The sequence below is a fragment of the Phodopus roborovskii genome, unplaced genomic scaffold (assembly GCF_943737965.1).
Source record: "Phodopus roborovskii unplaced genomic scaffold, PHOROB, whole genome shotgun sequence".
Taxonomy (NCBI): Eukaryota; Metazoa; Chordata; class Mammalia; order Rodentia; family Cricetidae; genus Phodopus; species Phodopus roborovskii.
Genome location: NW_026126433.1, coordinates 27,073,594 through 27,096,558, shown reverse-complemented (window position 1 = coordinate 27,096,558; position 22,965 = coordinate 27,073,594). Strand labels below are relative to the sequence as shown.

General features: G+C 39.0%; 1 protein-coding gene across 1 annotated transcript in view; it reads left to right on the top strand.

The window, feature by feature from the left end:
- The window catches only part of Xpr1 (xenotropic and polytropic retrovirus receptor 1), a 138,923-nt gene extending 121,409 nt beyond the window's left edge, over positions 1-17,514 (top strand). The window contains exons 12-15 of the mRNA XM_051186007.1: positions 7,102-7,268; positions 10,058-10,197; positions 13,908-14,129; positions 16,334-17,514. Of these exons, the coding sequence (XP_051041964.1) occupies positions 7,102-7,268; positions 10,058-10,197; positions 13,908-14,129; positions 16,334-16,394 (590 nt within the window). The 3' untranslated portion in view covers positions 16,395-17,514. The remainder of the gene's footprint in view (positions 1-7,101; positions 7,269-10,057; positions 10,198-13,907; positions 14,130-16,333) is intronic.
- Positions 17,515-22,965: the final 5,451 nt, after the last annotated feature.

Sequence of the window (22,965 nt, the reverse complement as noted above, 5' to 3'; positions counted from 1 at the left end):
ATTATGTATTTAAAGTGTATACATACAATTTTGAATATGTTATACCCTTTACACAGTTTCTCCAGAATTGTAATTAGGATTTTAGTACAGTCAAGATAGAAAATAATTTCATTTGTATAAGTATGCCTTCTGTTTCATTATATGTGTTTATCATAGAGATGCAGTTTCATTTCATATCCAGAGACCTGGTTGTTCAGCTTTAAAAAACAAAAAACAAACAAAAAACAGGGTCTTTACATAGTCCTGGCTGTCCTGGAACTCACTCTGTAGACCAGGCTGTCCTCAAACTCAGACATCCACCTGCCCCTGCCTCCTGCGTGCTGGGTTTAAAGGTGTGCACCACCACTCCTGGTTCTGTTATGCATATTTCGAGTGCTGTGTTTTCTATATAGGTAATCCTGCCACATCTCTACAGAGACAGTTTTATGTCATCCAGTTGTCTTAATGAAGTGGCTTAAGAACTTAGAACTGTGGGAAATAGAGTTTCAGGAGTAGATCTGCTTGCTTTGTTCTTGAACTTAGAAGAAGGCTAACAGTCTCCCTAGTAGATGGGGTCTTATAGAAAGTCCTCTTCTATTGATCTTTTCTGAGAGACTTTCACTATGAATAAATGTTGAGTTCCAATGATTGTTTTGTGTATTACCTTGATTAATTTTTAAATATAGAATCAGCTTTATGCCCATGAAGTAAATCCTGCTCGCTCATGTTACAGAATTTTTCATATATTGCTGAGTTCAATATGCTAATGTTTTCTTAAAGATTCTCACACTGCCCTTGATTCTGTTCTGAGAGTGAAGCTGGCTTCATAAAATCGATAGAAAAGTATTCTCTCCTTTCTGGAAGAAATTGTACAGATTGTATGTTCTTTAAATATGTAGTAGATTTCCCCCCCAGGAAAGCTATCTTGGAAGTTTTTTTCTTTAGGGGACAGGGAGTCTCTGTGTGCTTTAGGCTGGCCTCAGTTTCCCAAGTGCTGGGACTGTGGGCATGTACACAGATTTAAATTTACTAGTGTTATTTTCTTAAGCTCCAGTCCAGTGTTTCCCTCTTTACTCTTATAGAACATTTTGTTGTTATTTTCCACTTTGAGATTGATAGGAGTCATTTCCTGTCAATTCTTTTCTGTTTATTTCTCTAAAACTGAAGTCTTTTCTCCAGTTTCTGGAAACAAGGTGTCTTTCTCCTGTGCTGTGCTCTTACTTCCTGTCCTAGGGTCTGGCTCTGAAAGTCATCACATGTCTCTCTCCTGAACTCCATCATTGCTGGCTCCTTCCTTCAGCCCATCAAGGTGCTCAGGAGACTTCCACCATAAACCAACTTCCTGCACCTCACCAAGCCATCTCACATTAGTGCTGTTTCTTTGTTTAAAACAGTAGTCTGCTTCTCCGCACTATCTCATTGCATTAGTTGGTAATGTTGAGTAATAATCAAAGCATACTTGGGAGCTGGAACTGTCGCTCTTGGTAGAGTACCTAGCATGCACATGGTTCAATCTTGCACTACCAGTTTTCAAAAGTAAAACAGGGGTGTGGCTTCCTTCTAGACTGTCTATGTATTATTTAAACTAATTTTGTCTTTTCACTTTTTCTAACATGGTGGCTAGAAAATGTAGCATTGTGCCTGTAACTTCTTTGAGTTTTTCATGTAGCTGACTCCCTCTCATCACACTGCCACAGACCTACTCTGCCTGGACACTATTTGAATACTGTCTAAAAGAATTCTGCGGTTCTGCCGGATCACCCTGTTCTATTTTCCTCATGGTTCTTTTCACTGCCCACAATCATCTTGTTCATCTGTACATGTGATAATTATCTACCCCATTAGACAGCAAGACTCAATGAGGCAGGAAATTTGTCTGCCCTCTAGTAAAAAAGATTCACTGCTATGTCCCTAGCCTCTAGGATAAAATCTGACTCACATTTAGCAGATGCTCACATGTTAGATGAATGGTTTCCACTCACTGGAAATGGTTCTCTCTGCACCCATAAACTGTTCAACTAAAGTCCCTTCAAGATTCATTTCAAGCAGCAGTTCCTTCATGAAGCCTTTCCTGGCTGCTGCCTCTCCTAAATGCCACATTCTTTTCTCCATGCACAGGTCTCTGGTTGCACTTAAAAATGTGTTTGTCTACACCATCTCTCTTTTAGATATAGCCTTTACTTGAACTTCATCACATCCCTAATTCTGTAGAATAGCTTACTTAGACCACATTCACTCTGTAGAATGTGCCAAGGAGCACATTTTTCCTTTGAAGTTAATCTTTGTGCTATATCCATATAACAAATAGTATAAATTATAACCCTTTGTTTAATAAAGGAATTCCTGTACAATTTAATATTATAAAAACAATACAACATTTATAAATGTCACCATGTTAACAACTATTTTTCTTTGTCCACTTTCTTTCCTTCTCCTTTTAAAGAAATTTACAAGCTTCATGAATATGTACAATACATACATGCAGGAAACACCATGCACAAAAATGAAAATAAAAATAAATAAATTTAAAAAAATTTACAAGTAAAACTATATGTGTGTATATATGTATGTATATATATACATATATATATATGTTTTTACTATAATTGGCAAATAATACAGAAATAAAGCTAAAATTAGTTCCCTCGTCTGGAATAATCATCTTTGTCATTGCTGTAATCATGTGTATATATGAAAATAATCTGAAGTAATATGTGTATAGTTTTTTTGGTTTAGGATTTGTTTGCAGGGGGTGGCTAAATTGAGAGAGAGTTTCATGTATGACCCTGGCTTGTCTAGAACTCAGAGATGATGTGCCAGGATTTAAAGGCATGTGACACCACTCTCCAGCAGGACTTCTCTTTGATGTGAAGGTTGAATGAGTTCCCACATATACTGAGCATCACTTTACCACGGGGCTAATCCCTTAGCTTCTATATATAGTTTTTAAGTCATTTTCTGCATTATCTTAGAAATATTTTTAATGGTACTTCATAGTTCCTAGAACTTCCCTTTTACTTTAAAGAGAGGGGCTCAGGAAAGCATACTCTGTGGTACAAACGTTTAATCCCAGCACTCAGGAGGCAGAGGCAGGCGGATCTCTGTGAGTTGGAGGCCAGCCTGGTCCACAAATTGAGTTCCAGGACAGCCAGGACAGTTAAACTAAGAAACCTTGTCTTGAAAAACAAACCAAAAGTTTCTTGAATAGGATTGCTATTTCTCTTTTATTCTTGGACCTAATTAGTTGTGTTTTTTGTCTCAATCATGTAAGAATATGAATCTTCTGTAACCACAAGGTTGGGAGGTGATAGAGTCTGTATAGCAACCCAGATCTTTTAACTTCAAAACCAGTTATTTTTCTACTTCTCTGAACTTTAGAATCTTTAACAGTAAATAAAAATAAGAATAGCTGTTTTACTTGCTTTGATATAAAGATGGTCACTACCTGAGGAGTATTGCGTACAATCTTATGTGCTAACTAAAAGACAGTGATGATCAGTGGCCATGTACTGATACTCATATTATAGGATGTGTCCTGTAAGACTGTGTCACTGAGAGTATTGTGTGTTCAGGATGCTTGTGTGTTGTGGAGGACCAGCTGCTTGAAGTCAGGAACTCATGGGTGCTGGAGCTGTGTCCACTGCTGCTGTCTGTCACCCTGAGACTATCATGAAGCATTATAACTAGTAAGAATGCAAACTATAACTTCTTCTGAGGGCATGAGGCTTTTATGTCATTATACATTGCATATTACCTGTGTATTTACTTTGTTCTCAGAGAACAGTATTAATCTCATAATTAATTAATCTCATAGTTAATTAATCTCATAATTGGTTTGGGGACTATAGGAACAAATGCAGGATTTAGTATGTGCTAAACACAGGCATGATTCAGTTTACTCGAAGCTTTGAAAACAATGCCCTCTCTATTTTTTTTTTTTTTTAATTTTAGGTAAAAAGTGGTAATTACCAGAGTAGGACTATCTTTGAGTACAAAGACTGCTCACTCTCTTCACTTTAAACTACACTTCCTGACAGATTGATTGCTGTATGGTGTTCTGGTTGTCGCTTTCTCTAACTCTTATTTCACTTTTTATTCCTCTCATGGTTGTGGATATGCAACTCTTATGAAATTTATTTTTTATTTTAAATTCAGTAGATGCCATCCCTCAAATGTATTCTATATGTCCTGCTTCTAACATGGCAGAGGTGTAAGAGAGAGGCTCCTCTTGTGGAATAGCAATGACTTAATTTTCTGTGATTCTCACCATTACTAAAGTGGTCTGCTAGGGTAAGCCAAGAGAGAATAAGGTGTAATTGCTCATCCTTCCAGTGTATCCCTGAATACCAATGAATGAGGAAGACTTAAGGGAGAAACATTCTTTATTTGGGAAATTGGAAAGATCAAAAATGATACCAGAATGCAGTACGTGTGCAGCACTGAAGTCTGTGAGGTCGAATATCACTCACTCTGGAATCTTCTATAAGAACATTCGTCTTCATGCATCTCATAGAAACTCCGTAGACTAGTTGGGCCTAGAAAGAGGGAGCTACTTGAACCACTGTACCATTTTAAGAATTGTACTATAAAGACAAAACTTAAAATCTAGAAATGCAGGGAAATTAGCACACCATGTTTTGTTTCACTATTAACTCATTTTCTTCAGAAATTAATAAAGAGCATCAGCTTTCAGTAATAAGACTTGGTAGTACCTATACTCACTTGATAAACACCAATTCATGAACTACTGAATGTATACCTGTTACTCTTTGTGCAAATCCTCAGTTACTAGCAAACTAGTTAGTAGATTATTATTGGAAAAATTGAAGTAGTGTTTGTAGAGAGAGGCTTATTACAAACATTTTATTTTAAAACTTGCTAATATAATTTATTATCAAATTGCTTGTCTTTTAACCTGTGTTCATCTTGTTTTTGAAACATGAAGAGTTGGGTTTCATTCCATTCCTGAATTCACTTTATTTATTTACTTATTTATTTATTTATTTATTTATTGCAAACATTGATAGATGAATTGTGAGCATGTTTCAATGTATCCATGAAGTTGATAATTGATACTAGTTAACTGACCTCTGGACAAATCCAAATATAGTTAGGTAATTAATAATGTGTTAGACACTTAAAATTCATATTCAGCATTTTAATGTAAATATTCAGACCAATATGCTTTTGAAGAAAAAACCTTTTATGACTATAATTTAAACCTGAAAATTAGTTTCTATCCAAGTAGAGCTTTTTGCTCTACTTGGCAGAATCACTTGCCTTTCCCTCCCTCTGACTGTCTCAAAGAAGCTAAACAAGTGATATGCTAGTGTTTATTCACTAAACCAGCTCTTGGTGAGAAGAGATTGTGGACACTATTTTTTAGTGTTTGTTGATTTCCATGATGTAACTATTTCCATCAGACCCAATTTTAGGCTAGTGATATTGGATGTAGAATTGAGAAAACATGTACAGTAGACCAGCATTGTGCAGTGTTTCCATCATGCAGACAGAATGTATACAACCTCAGAAGGGTAGAAAAGAACAAGGTTTAACAGTTTGAAGAAGTGATGAATTCTGAGTATCTATTACTTTAATATAGCTAATTATGCCTGTGTGGCTTAATGTTTTATAATGATTGTTTCAGCAAACAGTGTGTATCTCATGATACACACTAACTCCAGTTGTTCTAGACCTGTAAAGTATCAGTTTTTTTCTAACTATGCAATTCTGGTTGCAGTAAATGTCTGAGCATTTATTTTTCTAAAAACAAAGCTGCAGTCAAGTCCCACATATCTTTTCCAGTGTCATTTCAAGTCATTGCAAACTGTCATATGTTCTATGTCCCCTGCCCTAGTTGTAAATGACTTACAATTTTTTAAGCATAGCACACTTTCCTACCCAAGCCTTTTAAAAGTGTCTTCAGCCTTAAATGACCTTACTTCATCTGCCTGGTTTTCAAAATACTGTTTATTTCTTTTTCTAGAAATATCACAAATGCTACTGATGCTCATTTCCTTCTGTGGGAAACTCCCATTCTCCTTGATGTTTTTTTCAGTTCCTTGTACTTCATTTGAACTCGTTTACTCTTGTAGCAAGTGTCTGTCATGCAATAGATTGTTAGTTACCTTTGGATCATACTGTACTCAACACATACATAACTTAAAATGAATTAATAAACACTTGTTTGTTTAAGTAGGAAAAATTGTGGAGAATGCATAATACAGTCTAAGAAACTGACCAGAATGTAAGGTTTTTGAAATTACATCAAATGCACTATTCTTTCTCCTGATAGTTCAGAACCAGATTATTTGTTGTCTGTCCGTATCTTGAAACTGGAGAATATCATGGGAACTCTGGAACTTACTGAAGGAGAATTTCAGAGAGCAAACAAGGCACTTAAGACCAAAAAAGATCAAATTGTTTAACTATGTTTACAAATTATTGTTATTCTGATTTAGTGTGCCTTCTGGTGTTCTCAGAATAAAGCCAGAAGTACTGTTTCCAGTATGAAGATGGATTGGGCCTTTGTATTAGTAATATCCCTGTGAGAGAAGCAAAGTTAATCAAGCTCTGACTTGAGGGAGACTTGTTTTCAGAAATGTAAAGGGCAAGCACCTGCCTCATCAGTCTGTTGGGCTCTAGGGCATTTTTTTCTGGAGTTGCCTGATTGCCTTCACAATAAGTGTTAATGAGATCAAAGTGTGCAAAGGAAATGCTCTAAAGTCAAAAACAACCCAAGACTTCTTGGAAGAAAGTGGCACTTTCTTTGTGATGTTTCTGCATTTTTTTTTTTTTTTTTTTCCTATCTTTTACCCTAAGCTGCCATCTAATGGCAAAAATTTAAATGACATGTGTATAAAATCCAAAGAGCACATTGAAATGTGAAGATTCATTATAAATCCTTAGACCTTAATTTTGTATTCTATTCGTTCAGTTTTTTTTTTTTTTTTTGGCCCTCAGAGAAGTCATATTTATTATTAACCTTTGTTAAACAATGCTTCTCTAAGGATGTTTGTTTTAAAAGTTTGATTTCTTTCATGGAGCACTATAAAAAGTCTATGCTTTGGTTCAATCTAGTAATTTTCTTTTTCCCTTTTGCGTTTCCTTGTCTTTGTCCAGAGCGACAGCACTCAGATACCATGGTGTTCCTTTACCTGTGGGTAGTCTTTTGTGTCATCAGTTCCTGCTATACCCTCATCTGGGATCTCAAGATGGACTGGGGTCTCTTCGATAAGAATGCAGGGGAAAACACTTTCCTCCGGGAAGAAATTGTATACCCCCAAAAGGTATGTATGGAATGTCCACACTTAAAGAAAAAAGTTAAAAACCTTAGCTATATCAATAGTTAGATCATACAACAATACTGACCCGAAACTCTGATTACATTAACCTAAATACGACTAGAATATAATTGTCCAACAGGGTGGCACACGCTTTTAATCCCAGCACTCAGGAGTCAGAGACAGATGGATCTCTATAAGTGCAAGGCCAGCCTGGTCTATACAGTGAATTTCAGGACAGCCAGGGTAGTTCACAGAGAAAGCCTGTCTCAAAAAACAAAGCAAAAATTATCCAAGACACCAATCCAATCCATAAAAATTTATCATGATTGCCATGTGGTAGATGCAGTGGAAATGTAAGCAGATAAGCAAATGGCGGTGTGATGTAGCAACTATGGAGAGTTGACTTACCCTGAGAAACCTCTATTTTCTTAGCATATTTGGCCATTTGCACTCTCCCTTTTTTTTTTTTAATCTCAAATGGTCTTCCCTTAACTTTATAATCTTCCCATTATGTTATAATTATGCTTGGGTGTTCATATTCCTTGCTGCTCAGAATAATTCTTGGTGTGTAGCAGACTTGTGTACACCGAATGAGTGGCTACGTACTTGACTGAAAAGGCAGCTTTCTGAACACCCATGGGGAAAGGACGGCAGACTGCATAGATCCTGTTGTCTAGTGCAATGAGTATTTGTTAGTACCAACCCAATCAGGAAAAAAAGTATCTTTGCACAGATAATTTAGTAAAGGCAAATACCATGATTAGACCTTGAAAAAAAATTAAACAATGAGCTGGGAACCTGGGTATGTGTATTCCAGGCCCATTTGTATCACTAACTAAGCTATTTAGTCAGCCAGACTGCAGGGGATTCTCAAAGATAAGACTGTAGACTACATTAGCTCTTGATATATTCTCAGTCCTAAAGTTCTGTTATGGATAACATATAGATTAAGTCAATAGTATTTTATCCTATACCAAAATGTCACCATTGCATCAAATTTGTGTTTTGGAAAGTATATGATTGTGTAGTATTGAGTAAAGAATGCTGTGATTGAGGCATTAAACATTTTTATAATTCTCAGTTAAGAGGAAAATGAATGGGATGGGGCCAGAGTCATGCTGATAAAGCACTAACAGGGTCAATACACAGATTAATCCCTAGTGTCATTTTAAAAAAGGAGAAGACTGTCAATATTCAGAGTAGGCATGAATTCAGTTAAAGCTACTTGTATGTTCACCATGTGTGCTTCCTATTACTGCTTGTGATGTTTGGTGAACACTGCACTACATTTATTTTTAAAGCTGGTTACTTTAGTTCACTGTGTCTTTACATAAATTAGTCTGTTTTCTAGTAAAATGAGTTCTTATTTACTATTTTCTATGTAATGAAATTAGTGAGTAGAATCTTTCAGTTTCTTCATTATATTATATTTTAGTGCCACAGAAAATAAAGTATATACTTTCCTACCTTGTAATTGCAAATTTATAAGAAAAAAAGTGAAGTAACCATTTGTGAAGTCCAGTAAATCTTCATTATAAAATCCTATCATGGTCCTCACAAAAATCGTGCTGGCTTTCTCTCACATGGGGAACCTAGATTGGTGTGTGTGTGTGTGTGTGTGTGTGTGTGTGTGTGTGTGTGTAAGAGCTGTTGTTGGGGAAGCAGAGGGGAGGGGGCAGGGGGTGAGTGAGACTGAAGACTGACAATGCCCTGCTGAAGCCTTTTGCTTATTGTATACTAACTTTTAAATTTTTTAATTTAAAAACTAATCAGTTGGTGGATAATGTCTAAAATGTATTAGTCAAAACATTAAACACGTTATTTAAAATTATAGAGGGCAAATGGAATAGGCAGTTATAAATGTCTGTCTCTGGGGAAGGGAAAAGAGGAAGTACAGGGATCAATTATTGGTTCTTGTTAGTAGCCGGCTAATGGTGACTCATAGGCTTCGTTAAAATTAAACAGGGCTGTAGAGATGGCATCGTGCATAAGAACACTTACTGATCTTGGAGAGGACCTGCATTCAGTTCCCAACACCCCCTGCAGCTTACAACCACCTGTAACTCCAGTTCCTGGGAACTCAGTGTCCTCTTCTGGCTTCCAAAGGCACCAGGCATACACACAGTACACATACATACTTGCCAGTGAACACTTGCACACATAAAAGAACAATACTTTCTAAAAGTAATTTAAGTGAATACTACAGCTTAGTAATAGCAGTTCTAGGTACCAAAATGCCACAGCCTTTAAATACATTTTGAAGTGCTAATTTTGCTTAATAATAAGTAAATCCATGGCAGTTTTTGTGTTTAAGACTTGGGTAATTAAAATGAATTAGTTGAATATTATTTCTTATGTTCAGCCATGTTTGTGAAAACTAAGCCTCATTTGATTTATCAACATAAAAAAAAACAAGATAAAACTTGTACTATACATGGGATTAAAAAAATTGAAAATGTAAATGGTACAATTAATAAATGTGCTAATGTCCTTTAGTATTAGTGACTTAGTCATTGTCTTACCATGTTTCTCCTAGAATGTAACCTCAGTTGATCAGGTTTCTCATTTAACTTAGAAGGGAGTCTAGTGTACATTGTGGGCATAAACTATACTTGTTAAGTGATATCTGAAACTCAGTATTACATTCAACACTATTTAGGGAAACTAAACCCTATGTAAACATTTCCCCCATATATCTGTTAGTGAGACATCTGTGGGTCTTAATAGCTGATGTAGGGGTCGTTGGTGAGAAAAGTGATGAGAAACATACTCTATTTGCTTGTATTTCTTAGGCCTACTACTACTGTGCCATCATAGAAGATGTGATACTGCGCTTTGCTTGGACTATCCAAATCTCTATTACTGCTACAACTTTTCAACCTCATGTTGGGGACATCATTGCTACTGTCTTTGCTCCCCTTGAGGTTTTCCGGTAAGCAAACCTTTGAACAATCTATCAAGGATTCTATTAAAAGATGCCCAGTACTGGGCCCGCAAGTTCACTCTGCAGGTAAGGCTCTTACCGCCACCAAGTCTGATGATCTGAGTTCAATCCTGGGACCCAGATGGCAGAAGGAAGTTCTCCTTGACCTCCGCACATGAGCTATGGCATTCGTGCCCACACAAATACAAAGAAGATGATTAAATGTAATAAAATTTGTTTGGGCATGGGGTGGTGCACCTTTAATCCAATCACTCAGGAGACAGAGGCAAGTATATCTCCTTGTGAGTTCAAGGCCAGCCTGGTTTGCATAGAGAGTACTCGACCAGCCAGTGAGTCTCTGTCTCAAAAATTATTATGAAATCATGAAAAGATAGGTTTAAAAATATCAGACATTAAGAAATGAACCAAAACATGTTTGTACCCATCAGTTTTCCACTGTGAAAGATAAGCAACAGGTACAGGGTGGAAAGAAAGGTTTCAGAGAAACTTGAGTTCATGGCCGGGGTGGTATGGCAGGGCATGATGACATAGCATGTGGTGGAGACTTGTCCATCATAGTGGACCAGGACCAGAAGACGGAGGCCAGAACTAGGGGCAGGTATACATTTCAAAGATTCCAAGTGACCTTCTCTGCCCGGCCCCACCTCCTGCATGTTCCACAGCCTTCGAAGTAAGACTGGAAAGATTCAACACATGAGCCTTTGGGGACACTTGAGATTCAGACCGTTGCGATGTCTAATGCCCTGGAGTTAAAGTTAAAATTGTAACAGAAATTATAAAAATTTCTTGTTGTTGATTTTCAGACAAGGTTTATCTGTGTAACAGCCTTAGTTGTCCTAGAACTCACTTTGTAGACCAGGCCAGCCTTGAACTCACAGAGATAGATCCACCTTCCTCTGCCTCCCGAGTGCTGAGATTAAAGGCATGCACCACTACTTCCTGGCTAAAATATTTTTAATAGACTGAAATTGAAAGTAATAGCAAAAAAAAAAAAATGAAAATACAACTAAAAAGCCACTGGAAATATAACTGTAAATGTATGTATCAGAAAAGTAGAAAGCTTTAGAAATTTTTAGAAAAAAATTAAAAATGCAAATCAAACCCAAAGAAGGAAACATAGAATCGAAATTACCAGCCTAGAAACAAATGTGCAGTGGAGAATATTAACAAAATCAGACTCTTTAAAAGAGTAATATTCAATGAAGTGCTTACTTAAGACTAATCTAGAGAAAGTGGGAGGAAGAAGCTACAGCTTCCAGAAACCCTGAAGAAGTCTGGGATGTGGTGAGTGACATGTGTAAAACTCTGCATCCCATCCCTAGTGCAGGAGAAGTTCTGAAGGTTTTTTAAGAGACTGACTGTAAGTGCCATTTGGTGAAATAGTTTACCATAATCAGTAAGAAAATAGAAAATCTAAGAAATTTGTATTTTTGAAAGCACCAAAATTTAAATCAATATCTGAATATTTTCCATAAAGAAAACTCCAGACCCAGAAATTCTTCCAAATAGTTGAAGTAAATTTTTAACCATTTGTGTTGTTGTTGTTGTTGTTGTTGTTATTGTTGGTTTTTTGTTTGTTTGTTTTTGAAAAGCACTTCAAAGGAGAGGGATGAAAAAGGAGTATGAGGCTAGTATGACAGACATCTGAACCTCCAAGAATATTCCCAGAAAGACCTTGTGCTATCACTGTGTTGTTTTGCAGCATTGCTGCAGAAATCCTGAACACAACATTAGCCAGTGAGTCCATTAGCATCTAGAAGGTTAATACTTCAAAATTTAGGATCATTCTATGAATTAAGGGTTAATATTTGCCTTAGTTACTGTTCTGTTAGTGTGAAGCTTGTAAAAGGCAGTGTTTAATTGGAGCCTCTGCTTCAGAGTGTCAGCATGTGGCCAGGGGCAGGAGACATGGCAGCAGGCAGGCATGGTGGAAGCAGTGGCTAAGGGCTGTATCTTGATCTGCCCGCTGTGGTATCAGTTATACTTGTCACTGTCCCTCAGCCTGCACAGCCAGGGTGAAGTTCCAGTGTTAGCCTATTTCCCAGTGACAAGAGAGGCATAGGTAAAGAAACTCATCCATCATCTTTATGGCTAGTAAGTGGTGGAGCCATGATTAGACTCTAGACAGTCTTCCAGAGTTGAAGCTCCTGGATTATGCTGTTTGGAAAACTCTTGCCTTCAGCTCTCTTTATTTATCCAGCAGAGCTCTGTCTTCGCTCAGCTTCTCAGGGACTATGTTCTCAATTCTCAACTCCTTTGTTGGTTTTTCTTCCTCTTCCCGGACTGTAAGTGTTGGGATGGTACTCTGCACTCATCTCTTCTAATCATTTTATTCCCAAAGCCTGTGATTTGAAATAGGCCCTTTTGCTGACTCCAGCCCCAAACTCTGCCTTGATCTCCAGGCTCACTGTGTCCATCTGCCTACTGAATTCTCCACTTGGGGATCTAATGACTGGGTAGCTCCATCCTAACAGGAAGAAATTTACTTCTTTGGTCCTAATAAATGATGTCACCCTTCACTCAGACCACTTGACAAGTCCTGTCAGCTTCATCTTTGTAGATTTCTAGCCTCTTGCTTCCCATCACCATCCGCTCTTACTGTCATCATCCTCTTTCCCAGCATTGTAACTGGTCTTTATCTGTTCTTTTCTCCCCTAGTCCACTCATTCTTCCATCAATAGAGTTATCCATTTAGAGAAAATCATGTCAGTCTCCTCAGACCCCTCACTGTGAAACCTGGGCTTCATATCTCTAGGGATGGGTCCTCTTCTGACTCTCCCATCTTATTTCCTCCCATTTTAACCACAATTTTCCACTCTGGACCCACAGACCTTGCTTCTATTCATATATATATATATATATATATATATATATATATATATATATATATATATATATATGAATCAAAAGGTATATATCCTATTGTTCCCCCAGCCTAAGATCCTTGTCTCCCTGAGTTTCCTATGACTTGCCTCTTTGTATCATTCACACTTTTCTTGGATGCCTTCTGCCTGTCAAAGTCAGTTCCCTAACCAGTCTTATGGCAGGGCACTCTGTTTCTTTTCTGCTCAGTAGTCTGCAGAGCACCTAACAGCTGATTTCACTACTGAAATACAGGCAGAGACTGTATCTGTGCCATTCAGGGTCATTTCCTCCTTTTAATAAGCATTCAGTAAATACTTAGTGGGTAAAGAGAAATATTATATTCCAAAAGGCAATCTTGTTGACTTTCTCCCATCTTTCCCTTTCATTTTATTTATTGTGTAGGTGTGTGTCAGGGGAGTGGGGGTACATGTGAAGGTCAGGGGCAAACTCATTGTCATTCCTCAGGTGCCTTCCACCTTTTGTTTGAGAAAGGGTCTTTCATCAGCCTGGAACTTCACTGCGTTGGCTGAGCTGCTCTACTGGTCCAGTCCACCTGCCGTCCGTCCTGCCATTGTTGTAATTATGAATGCACACCGCTGTGCCTGGCTTTTGACATGGGTTCTGGGTTTCCACACTCATATCCTCATGCTTATGAGACAAGTGCTTTACTGATTGAACCATCATCTCCCTAGCCCTTTTTGATTGATATTCCAGCCTGTAATAATTGCTTTGTTTTTGTTTTCTTGATGAATAGGAACTTGAGCCTCCTGGAAATTTAGAGGTAGCAATATCTTCAGATCTTAACTTGGATGTATTTACCCTATTTTGCGTAGGCGATTTGTATGGAACTTCTTCCGCCTGGAGAATGAGCATCTAAATAACTGTGGTGAATTCCGTGCCGTGCGGGACATCTCTGTAGCCCCACTGAATGCAGATGATCAGACACTCCTTGAGCAGATGATGGACCAGGATGATGGGGTGCGAAACCGTCAGAAGAACCGGTCATGGAAGTACAACCAGAGCATATCCCTGCGTCGGCCTCGCCTCGCATCCCAGTATGTATAGCCTCCACTGCTGAGTAGAGTATTCCTTTGGTCTTTAACATAGGGTAACGTTAGCTAAGAAGCTCCTAGACTGAACCAGAAGTTGCTTATATTCAGCCATGCTTCCTCTCCAGACAGTAGTAGTAACAAACTACTCCATATGATCAACTTCTGGAATGTCTTCATGAGTACATCAGACAAGTGTCAGTGTAACTGGGAATATAAAAGAACATAGGAAAAAATGTTGGAAAATTATTCACTTGATTCTTGGATATGGTATATTTTGTATACAAATAACCTTCAAGTTCATTTAGAAATCCTATCATTTTTGTAACCTTGACCAAGCTCTTGAATTTCTCTGTTACCACTCTTCTATACTTTGGAATGTACGTAGCTCAAAGGGAGATTAAGAAGAATAATTCGACAGGCAGTGGTGTCACACACTTTTAATCCCAGCACTTGGGAGGCAGAGGCACATGGATGTCTGTGAGCTCCAGGATAGCCAGAACTACACAGAGAAACCCTATCTTGAAGAGGAAAAAAAAAAAAAAAGAGGAGGAGTTGTGAAACTGACTCAGAATCATCATAAAAAGAACCCAGCAAATAGAAATACATACACTAGTAGTCATTGACATTTAGAGAGAACAGATAGCAGAGTAGACTGGAATGAAACAGACAAGTTGAACAGTTTTGTGAAGATAAGGTGGTGTTTGGATAAGACTACAAGTGGAAATGAAGAGTGGAAAGGAAAAGTGTGTGTCCAGAGCTACAGTGAGAAAATATAATTGGGTGGACTCACCTGAACTGCCAAAGACTAGCAGGGCATTTAGACAGTTTAAGCAAGAGCATCGCTTGATGCTTATCCTTGGCTACATAGCAAGCTCAAGACCAGTCTGGTGTACACTTGACCTTGTCTCAAAAACAAAGAAGCAAAGAGCCAAAGCCTGAAAACTGCAAGCTTCGTCTTGTAGGCAAGAAAGAAACATGTTCTTTCAAAGACTAGAGATGTGAAAGGAGATTCTAATGACTGAAATACACACACACACACACACCACCACACCACCACACCACACACCCCTCGGCACAATGAGGTAAAGTCGGACTAAAAGGAACAAGAAGGAAGTAAGCAGAAGGTGCCCAGTGAGCATGGGGAAGCAAAAGTACTGCCAAGCTTAGTTAGAGATCTGGGAAGAAAGAGTAGAGAAGAGAAAAAACAGTAAGCTGAGTCTTAGGCAAGAAGAAAAGTAAAACAGCAGAAGTCAACAGGGAAGTCATCCAGAAGAACATTGAGTCAGCAGGGTTCGGGATGCTTGTGTCCAGGAAGGCATTGACAGGCTGGGTGGAGGTAAGGGGTGCTGTTGAGCAGTTAAGAGAGGGGTCTCAACCAGCTGAAGAAAATGCCGGCTGGCTGGAGCTCCTCCCTGTGAAACTCTCAGAGACACCAGCAGAGGGCAGTCTAAACACACGTTCTGTTTCAGAAGTGTTTGGCACCAGATTAGTTCATTTCAGGTGTTGAAGGGGAAACTGGATTGCAACCAGAGGATGATATTTAGAGGAATGGGTTTATGCTACAGAAAGTTCAGGGAATCTATAGTGAGACCTGAGTCTGAGACATTGATTCCTGCAGCTGCAGCACATCCTTAGCCCTTTGAATGTCAGTTTCTCCGTCTGCCATGTGAGAATAAGTCTCCTTTCACAGACACTACCTTCACACTTGGGGTAACGAGTTGCAGAACATTTTCATGTTACTTAATCCCTTTTTTTATTTGTTTTTGTTTTTCAAGACAGAGTTTCTCTGTGTAACACCTTTGGCAGTCCTGGAACTCCCTCTGTAGACCAGGCTGTGCTTGAACTCACAGAGATTCCCCTGCCTCTGCTTCCCGAGTGCCTGGATTAAAGGTGTGCACCACCACCACCCAGCTACTTAATCCCATTTTTATACATACAAGAATCTCCACACAGAGTCCTAAGTAACTGATCATTTTGTGCTGATTGGCAATCAGCAGTGCTAACAGTTTAACTGAGGCCCCTGCATTATCATTGCGTGGTTAGTACTCAAACTCTGACATTTAAACATAACCCACTGTGTTCCTGCTTGTTCACCTTCTCCAGTAGACACGTCCTGTATAGGATACATGCTTGATGGTGGTAAGCATGAACACAGAAAGAGCACTGTATGTGGTCAGTTACATGTTTATTTCCTCTCATTACCCTAGATCCAAGGCTCGAGACACTAAGGTATTGATAGAAGACACAGATGATGAAGTTAACACTTGAATTCTCTGGAGTCTAGATTAACATCCTTGGTTTCCTACTCTACAATTCTTCCCTTGACCAACGCAACCTCCAGCACCTTTTTCCAGCTGAGAACAGGAGAAAACAGAACACGTTCCCGGGCTCTTCAGATCGGGTCCTATGGACTCCGAGCAAGCTCACTGTGTTTCTTTTCTTTTCTTCTGGTTTAATCTTCATTTTCTATTTTTAAAACAAATACTTCATTTTGCCAATCAGAGGATGTTTTAAGGAACAAAAACCTAATATCTTATGGATTGTTTACAATCACAAAGACACAGATGCCCATCCGGATGAAGAACAGGCATTGGAAGGAGGCCTCTGATGGACGGCATGGACGTAACTCAGCCTACACCTGGCCCGGTTTTGACTGTTTGAAACCGGACCCTGGTTTTTAAATTTTCTGTCAGTTTCTGTGGAGAGTTTTCCCTCCCTTCCTAGCCAGCATAGAGGCCCTGGCAGCACTTGCAGGGAAAGTGCAGCTTGGAGCAGCAGCCCCCTCCACGAAGCTACTTTTTAATTTGACGTCGTGGGTTTTCTCATTTGGGGAGGGTTTGGGGTGGGTGGGGAATATGATGTATTTGTTACATTTGGTCTTCTCATTATTTATGAAACTTAACCATAGATGAATGATACTACTCCTGTGAAGGGAGGCAGGAGAAACTAAGGGTAGATGACATTTGGGGGGGTCAAGCCCACATACCTCTTTCAGGAAACAACTTGTACCAGTTTGACTTTTACTCTTTCCTTTTAACTTTAAGCCAAAAGTTTTATTGCTAAATTTTTAGTTACTACTCTGGAGCCCCAAATGTTACTGTCATGACCTGGCACCCCACTTGCTTCCCACTAGTAGACATTCAGAAGAAAGGTTCTAATAGTTGTGTCTTCAGGAACAGGTGCAGGATACATCTGCCCATATTCCAGTCTGCAATGAAATTCTACTGTGTGCTTCTGCGTGTGGGAGAATTGTAGTCTAAGTTTACTGACTGGATGGAAAGACCGGCCCATTTCAGACTCTTCACAGCTCTATTGATTATTTCCCCTTCTGGTGTCATCTACTTTAGCCAGAATTTGATCAAATTAAAAGTCTTTTGTGGCGAGTGTACTTTTGAGCATATAGAACAAATCCTTCATCCTTCAGATTACACTGACAACAGCAAACCTTGGCAAGCCATAAGCCCAGCAGTATTAAAGGTGAATGTTGGATTTTATGACCTCCCACCATAGAAACCTGCTTTTAAACCTCGTCATACTTTTAAAATTGTATTTCTTAGAAATTTCAGACTATAAATACCCATTTTTACTTCTTTATCTCATCCCCTTTCTTCCCAAATTCTCTAGAGAAACCTAAAAACATATAGCATTTGACTTTCTTTGGTATCAAATTTCGTATTCTTCAAGACTAGGGGTATGGATCATTGATAGTAGTGATTGCCTGGCGTTCTTGAGACCTTAGGTTTTCTCTCCAGCATGGGGGGGGGTCATTATTTAATAAAATTAATATAAATACCAGGAAGAAGTAAAGTCTGCATTAATGCCCCCACCCCTCAGATCTAGATGAAAGTCCCACAGGAGATTCAGCAGAGTCCATTCAGTTAGGCCTTTTCACTTTAACTTTAGACAAAGACACAGTGACCAGGAAGACAGTAGTTAACACTTACTTTGTTTTAAAACATGGCTGCTGCCCTCTAGTTCTCCCCTTTGTCATTAGCCCCTCCTGTGTATCATAACCCTTACTCATTAAAGTTACTGCGCTTCTAAAATTCTGCCAACTCACCCATTAACTTCCTTTTAGAAATACTTTCTTTGATTTTTATTTTGACAGGGTACAATTTTTTTTCTTCTTTCTGAATTGAGATTTTTAACACATACATACATACATACATACATACATACATACATACATACCCCCGAAAGCACATACAATGTTATAGGTTCTGTTGCTTTTTGTGATTTGTCAAGCATGTCCCTTGTCCCAACACTAAAGAACAAACATTTATTTAAAAAAAAAACTTTAAATAAACCATATACTTTATAATAATCAGTGGTAACAATTTAGAGACCCTTGGTAGATTAAAGGTTGCATTATTTCTATTTAGAAATTTCTTTCCTAACCTAGGTTTTTGCACTTTAAAGCAGGTGGTAGATTTCACTGGTCTCAGGGCTAATAGCAGCAATTATTAAGAATATATAGGAAAGTCCAGTAGCAAGTCATTTCTTATACAAATAAAATTAGTGGCACTGTGTATCCAGAGCCATATGAATTGTTGTCTTCTTGGCAACACACACAAACTGACACAGTTGACTTCTGATGTTTTTGTGTCAGTTAACAAGAAATCTCCACCTATTGGGATTCCAGGCCCTAATCAGTATTATTCATTTCATAAATAATGCAGTGATAGAGTGTATTCCTTTTCTGATGTCTGTCCTGTTGACTAGTCAAAAGTAAGGCTTACACACTATCCAGCTTACCACGGCAGTTGCCCAGTACTTATTTACATACTCCAGCTTCATCTCCCCCTAAAAAGATTACTTCATCCAAAGAATTTGGGAAACAAATATGCATTATGGTTTTTCCTTTGAAAAAGGCAATGTGCATTTTTCTCTCCTCACTTTCATCTGCCCTAGGCACTGTGAGCACTATGTCCTGCTAATGTTCACTTGGGTAATCCTGTGCCCAGAAACTCCTGATGGAAATCGTAGAAGTGAATCCATACCACAGTCATGTTACAGACTAACCAAAGGTAATCCTTCACGTGATTGTGGCCCTAGTACCATTAACTGTATTTGAAAAGGACTCCAATTTTAATAGCACTTAAAATACTCCCAAAAGAAATAAAATAGAGAATAAAGTCTGTTTTTGATTTTATACTATGTAGATTAAAAAAATGGAGTTCAAAGAGCTATTAGCAGTTTCCTCATAACAAATGAATGCCTATACCAGAAGCTGTCATGCCAGGACAATAGACCATTGATGGTATCCTCTCATACAGAGACAGTGGTGTGATAAGAGAGGAAGTCATCTGATAGTTTGGTGTGACAGTCACATGACATATGTAGGCTTTTTGTCTCCAGCACCCAATTATTAGACTCCTTGCACAAGCTGCTTAATTTTAGATTAGGGATACAGTGTGAGAGAATGCCAGTAACTCAGCAAGAACCTGGATGAACTCTTAGAAGAGCCCCACCCCCTGGGAGCCAGGACTCCCCAAGACTCTGAATGAGGTCTCTGCTGTTTTAGCAGACTTGCTTATTCATAGGTGGTGTCTCTCCAACATGGTTCCCTAGTTTCTGAACGGATGGACCTAAAGCACTGGAAGTGTGGAACCGAGTCACACAGAAACACATTGGCAGTGAGTTGGAGGGGAGGAAAAGAATTTTGGAGGTGACAGAGGACTTGACAGCAGCAACGGGGCACTGCATAAATCACGTGACTTTTCCATCCCTCTGTACCTCCATTTCCTGTCATTTTGTGTCATTTAAGAATAGTTCTTTATACCCAGATTCAGTTTTTCCAAGAAGTAACTGCAGATATTTCTTATTCTAAGGGAAGGAATTTAGAAATAACACTATCTGTGACATGATTATATTAAACCCTTGGGATTCTCTGAAGTGATTACACTTTTTCCTTGATGTGTTTTAGGTTGTCATTCTTTTACTAGTTTAGTAAAATTTGCCTCCCTCTTAATAGATACTTCTTATTGTAAACAATATGCTCTGGTGTCTAAAATTAAGAAAACTTCTTAGACTTGATCATGCTGAATCTTGCTCTCCCTCAACTACAGAAACCATACTTTTCTCTAGTCTAATATGCCAGTGGCATTATGACCAGGTGAAAATAGAAACTCAGATTGCATTTTGAAAACGGTAATCTGTTTTCTTCTTGGTCCAATGGATTTCTGCATTTCTGGTATCAGTCATGATATTAAGTCTTAAAGCTCCCAACCTGCCTATTTCAAGTTTATACGATGTCAGAACACTTGGATATGTGAGATAGAGCTGACTGTATTGTAGCATGCATTTGTGGTATGCAGTGTGGCAAATCAGCCTTCTAGCCGGCATTAACCACGCTCTACTCAATAAATAATAGCAAAAAAGCAAAAGCATCTCATTAGATTTGAGATCTGAAGTTACACAGAACAAACATTTGCCTGAAGGAGAAGAGGTGCTGCTGGGTGTGGTCCCTGATACCTTTCTCACATGAACTTTCAAAACCAATACTGAGTTGCCCCCTAGAAACAACTTTCGGAGTATATTTTCTTATGATGGATGAGGAAATCAGGGGGACAAGATGAGTTTCCCTCAAGTGTGGAGAGTCATTTCAATTTACAACTGAATATGTTTCCTTATAGCAAACCTTCGGTTTATTTTATTGAACCAGCTTCAGTTGTTTTGTTTGTTTGTTTGTTTGTTTTTTGTTTTTGTTTTTAATGGTGCCATCCACCTATGGAGGACAATCAAATGACCTGTTGTTTGCCTTGGATTCAGTGTCTATTGATTGAGTCTCTTCTTGTGTACCTTTGAACTTAATTTCTACTTGATGCCTGTCCGTGTGAACCACCACAAGTCAGAGGGCAGCCGGCAGCACTGTTGGACTCATGTGGACTTGTGAGAAAGGGCAGGGTCCTGCCTCACTGTCTCTCAAACACTATCCCAAAAGTTCTTGCCTGCACTTCTTCTGTCATCCTTAGCAACACTAGTGTGCTGTGGACAGGGAGAAAGAGTGCTTGTGACATTGTTATTGTTTCAAACTGTTAAGGTAAAAGTGTAAACCTCTCCTATTTCAGTTGCAAAAAGAACAAAACCCTTGAAGCTTTATTACATTGTAAAGATTCATTTTGTGGGGAAGCTTGTATCAATGAAGAGTAGGAAGGAAATAGGGTAAAACTTGTTATTTTCCTTTCAAACCCTCTGGCTGTACTGTGTTTTACACACACACACATGCACACACGCACACACACTGTGTTGGTCAGATGATGCTGTCCTGTGACTCCCTGAGATATAGTTGTCAAGAGTAACTATGGATTGTGATTAGTCCTCTGTGGGTGACTCTCGCCCCATTTGCCCCTTGCTTTCTTTCCTACTCTCCACTCTGGTGAATGGAAAAGGTGACGTCAAGGAATCAATGCTTGCTTGGACTCACGTCGTATCTGTGACTATGCTATTAGCTGTCTCCTTTTTCCTTCTTATATGGGTAGAATTCTTATGACCTGTGGATATCCCTTCTGGATAAGTAGACTAAATGCACAATGTGGTACTGTTCTATAGTTTCTAGATGGTGTAAAAAGCAAAAAGTCAATGTGCTTATGTGTTTTTAAAAGAAAATAAGTGATTGGTTACAAAACTCTGGCCTTTTTCATTATTACAAGCTCTGATTTCCAACAGTTTGCTGACTTGTCACTGCTGAGTGCTTTGTCACTGTGTGCCTTTCTCTCTGGGTGTCTTGGATTCCTGATCATTATTCCTCTTAGCACTAATACATGTATGGGCTAAGCACAAACAACTTACAGTGGTGAATTAGAAAAACATCATTGGGAGCTGGAGAAACCTCTCAGAGGTTAAGAGCACTGAGTGCTCTTCCAGAGATCCTGAGTTCACTTCCCAACAACCACATGGTGGTTCACAGCCATCTATAAAGGGATCTGATGCCCTTTTCTGGCCTGCAGGCAGAGCACAGTATACGTAATAAATAGATCTTTTAAAAAACTAAAAGAAAAACATAACTTACTAAATTCAAAAGCAATATTTTAAGAAGCCAGGCATAGTGAGTGGGCTATACCTATAATCCCCAGCACCCAGGAGGCTGAGGCAGGAGAGTTGCTATTAGTTTGAGGCAGGCCCTGGCTACATAGTGAGTTGGAGGCCACCTGGGCTAGAGAGAAAGAGAGAGAGAGAGAGAGAGAGAGGAGAGAGAAAGGAGAGAGAGAGAGAGAGAGACCCTGCCCCTAAAACTAAAATAATCTTGAATAGCTTTGATTTTTTTCAGGGTATGGCTGTAAAATGATGGAATTGAGGCAGCAAGTTTTGTCTTCTCTTACACAAGAATCTCAACTATTAAGTGAGACCCTGTGGAATTGTGTGCTGAAGAGCAGCAGTGCCCTGGCTGCCCTGAACCTGAGCACAGCCCTTCCTGCTGGTGCTGGGTAGATTAGTACTGACCCTGACAGGAATGTGTCCGGAATGAAAAGAGGGAAAGGCTTTGCCTTTCATTTTGTTGTTGCCCTTCTGTCTTCCTCTTTCCCTGAAGACTGAAAAGTTTACGGTAATGGGGTTTCCAAGCCATCCAGCTAGGCTGTAAATGGGTATGAACCACTGGAGAGTCACACCCCTTTCCTGGGGCCAGCATGTGTGTGCCTGTGGCCTGTGGGTTTGCCAAGTACACAGCACTGCAGTTACATGTGAACCAGTGGACAGAGCAGACGAATCTGTAACCCTAGATAATTCCAGGAGCCCAGTGTCTCTTTTTAGCATTGCAGACACATCCGAAATCCTTGGACTTTCACTCATCTGTCTTTTTTCTGGGTTGTTTGTTGTGTTTGTTTTTTTTTTTAATTCA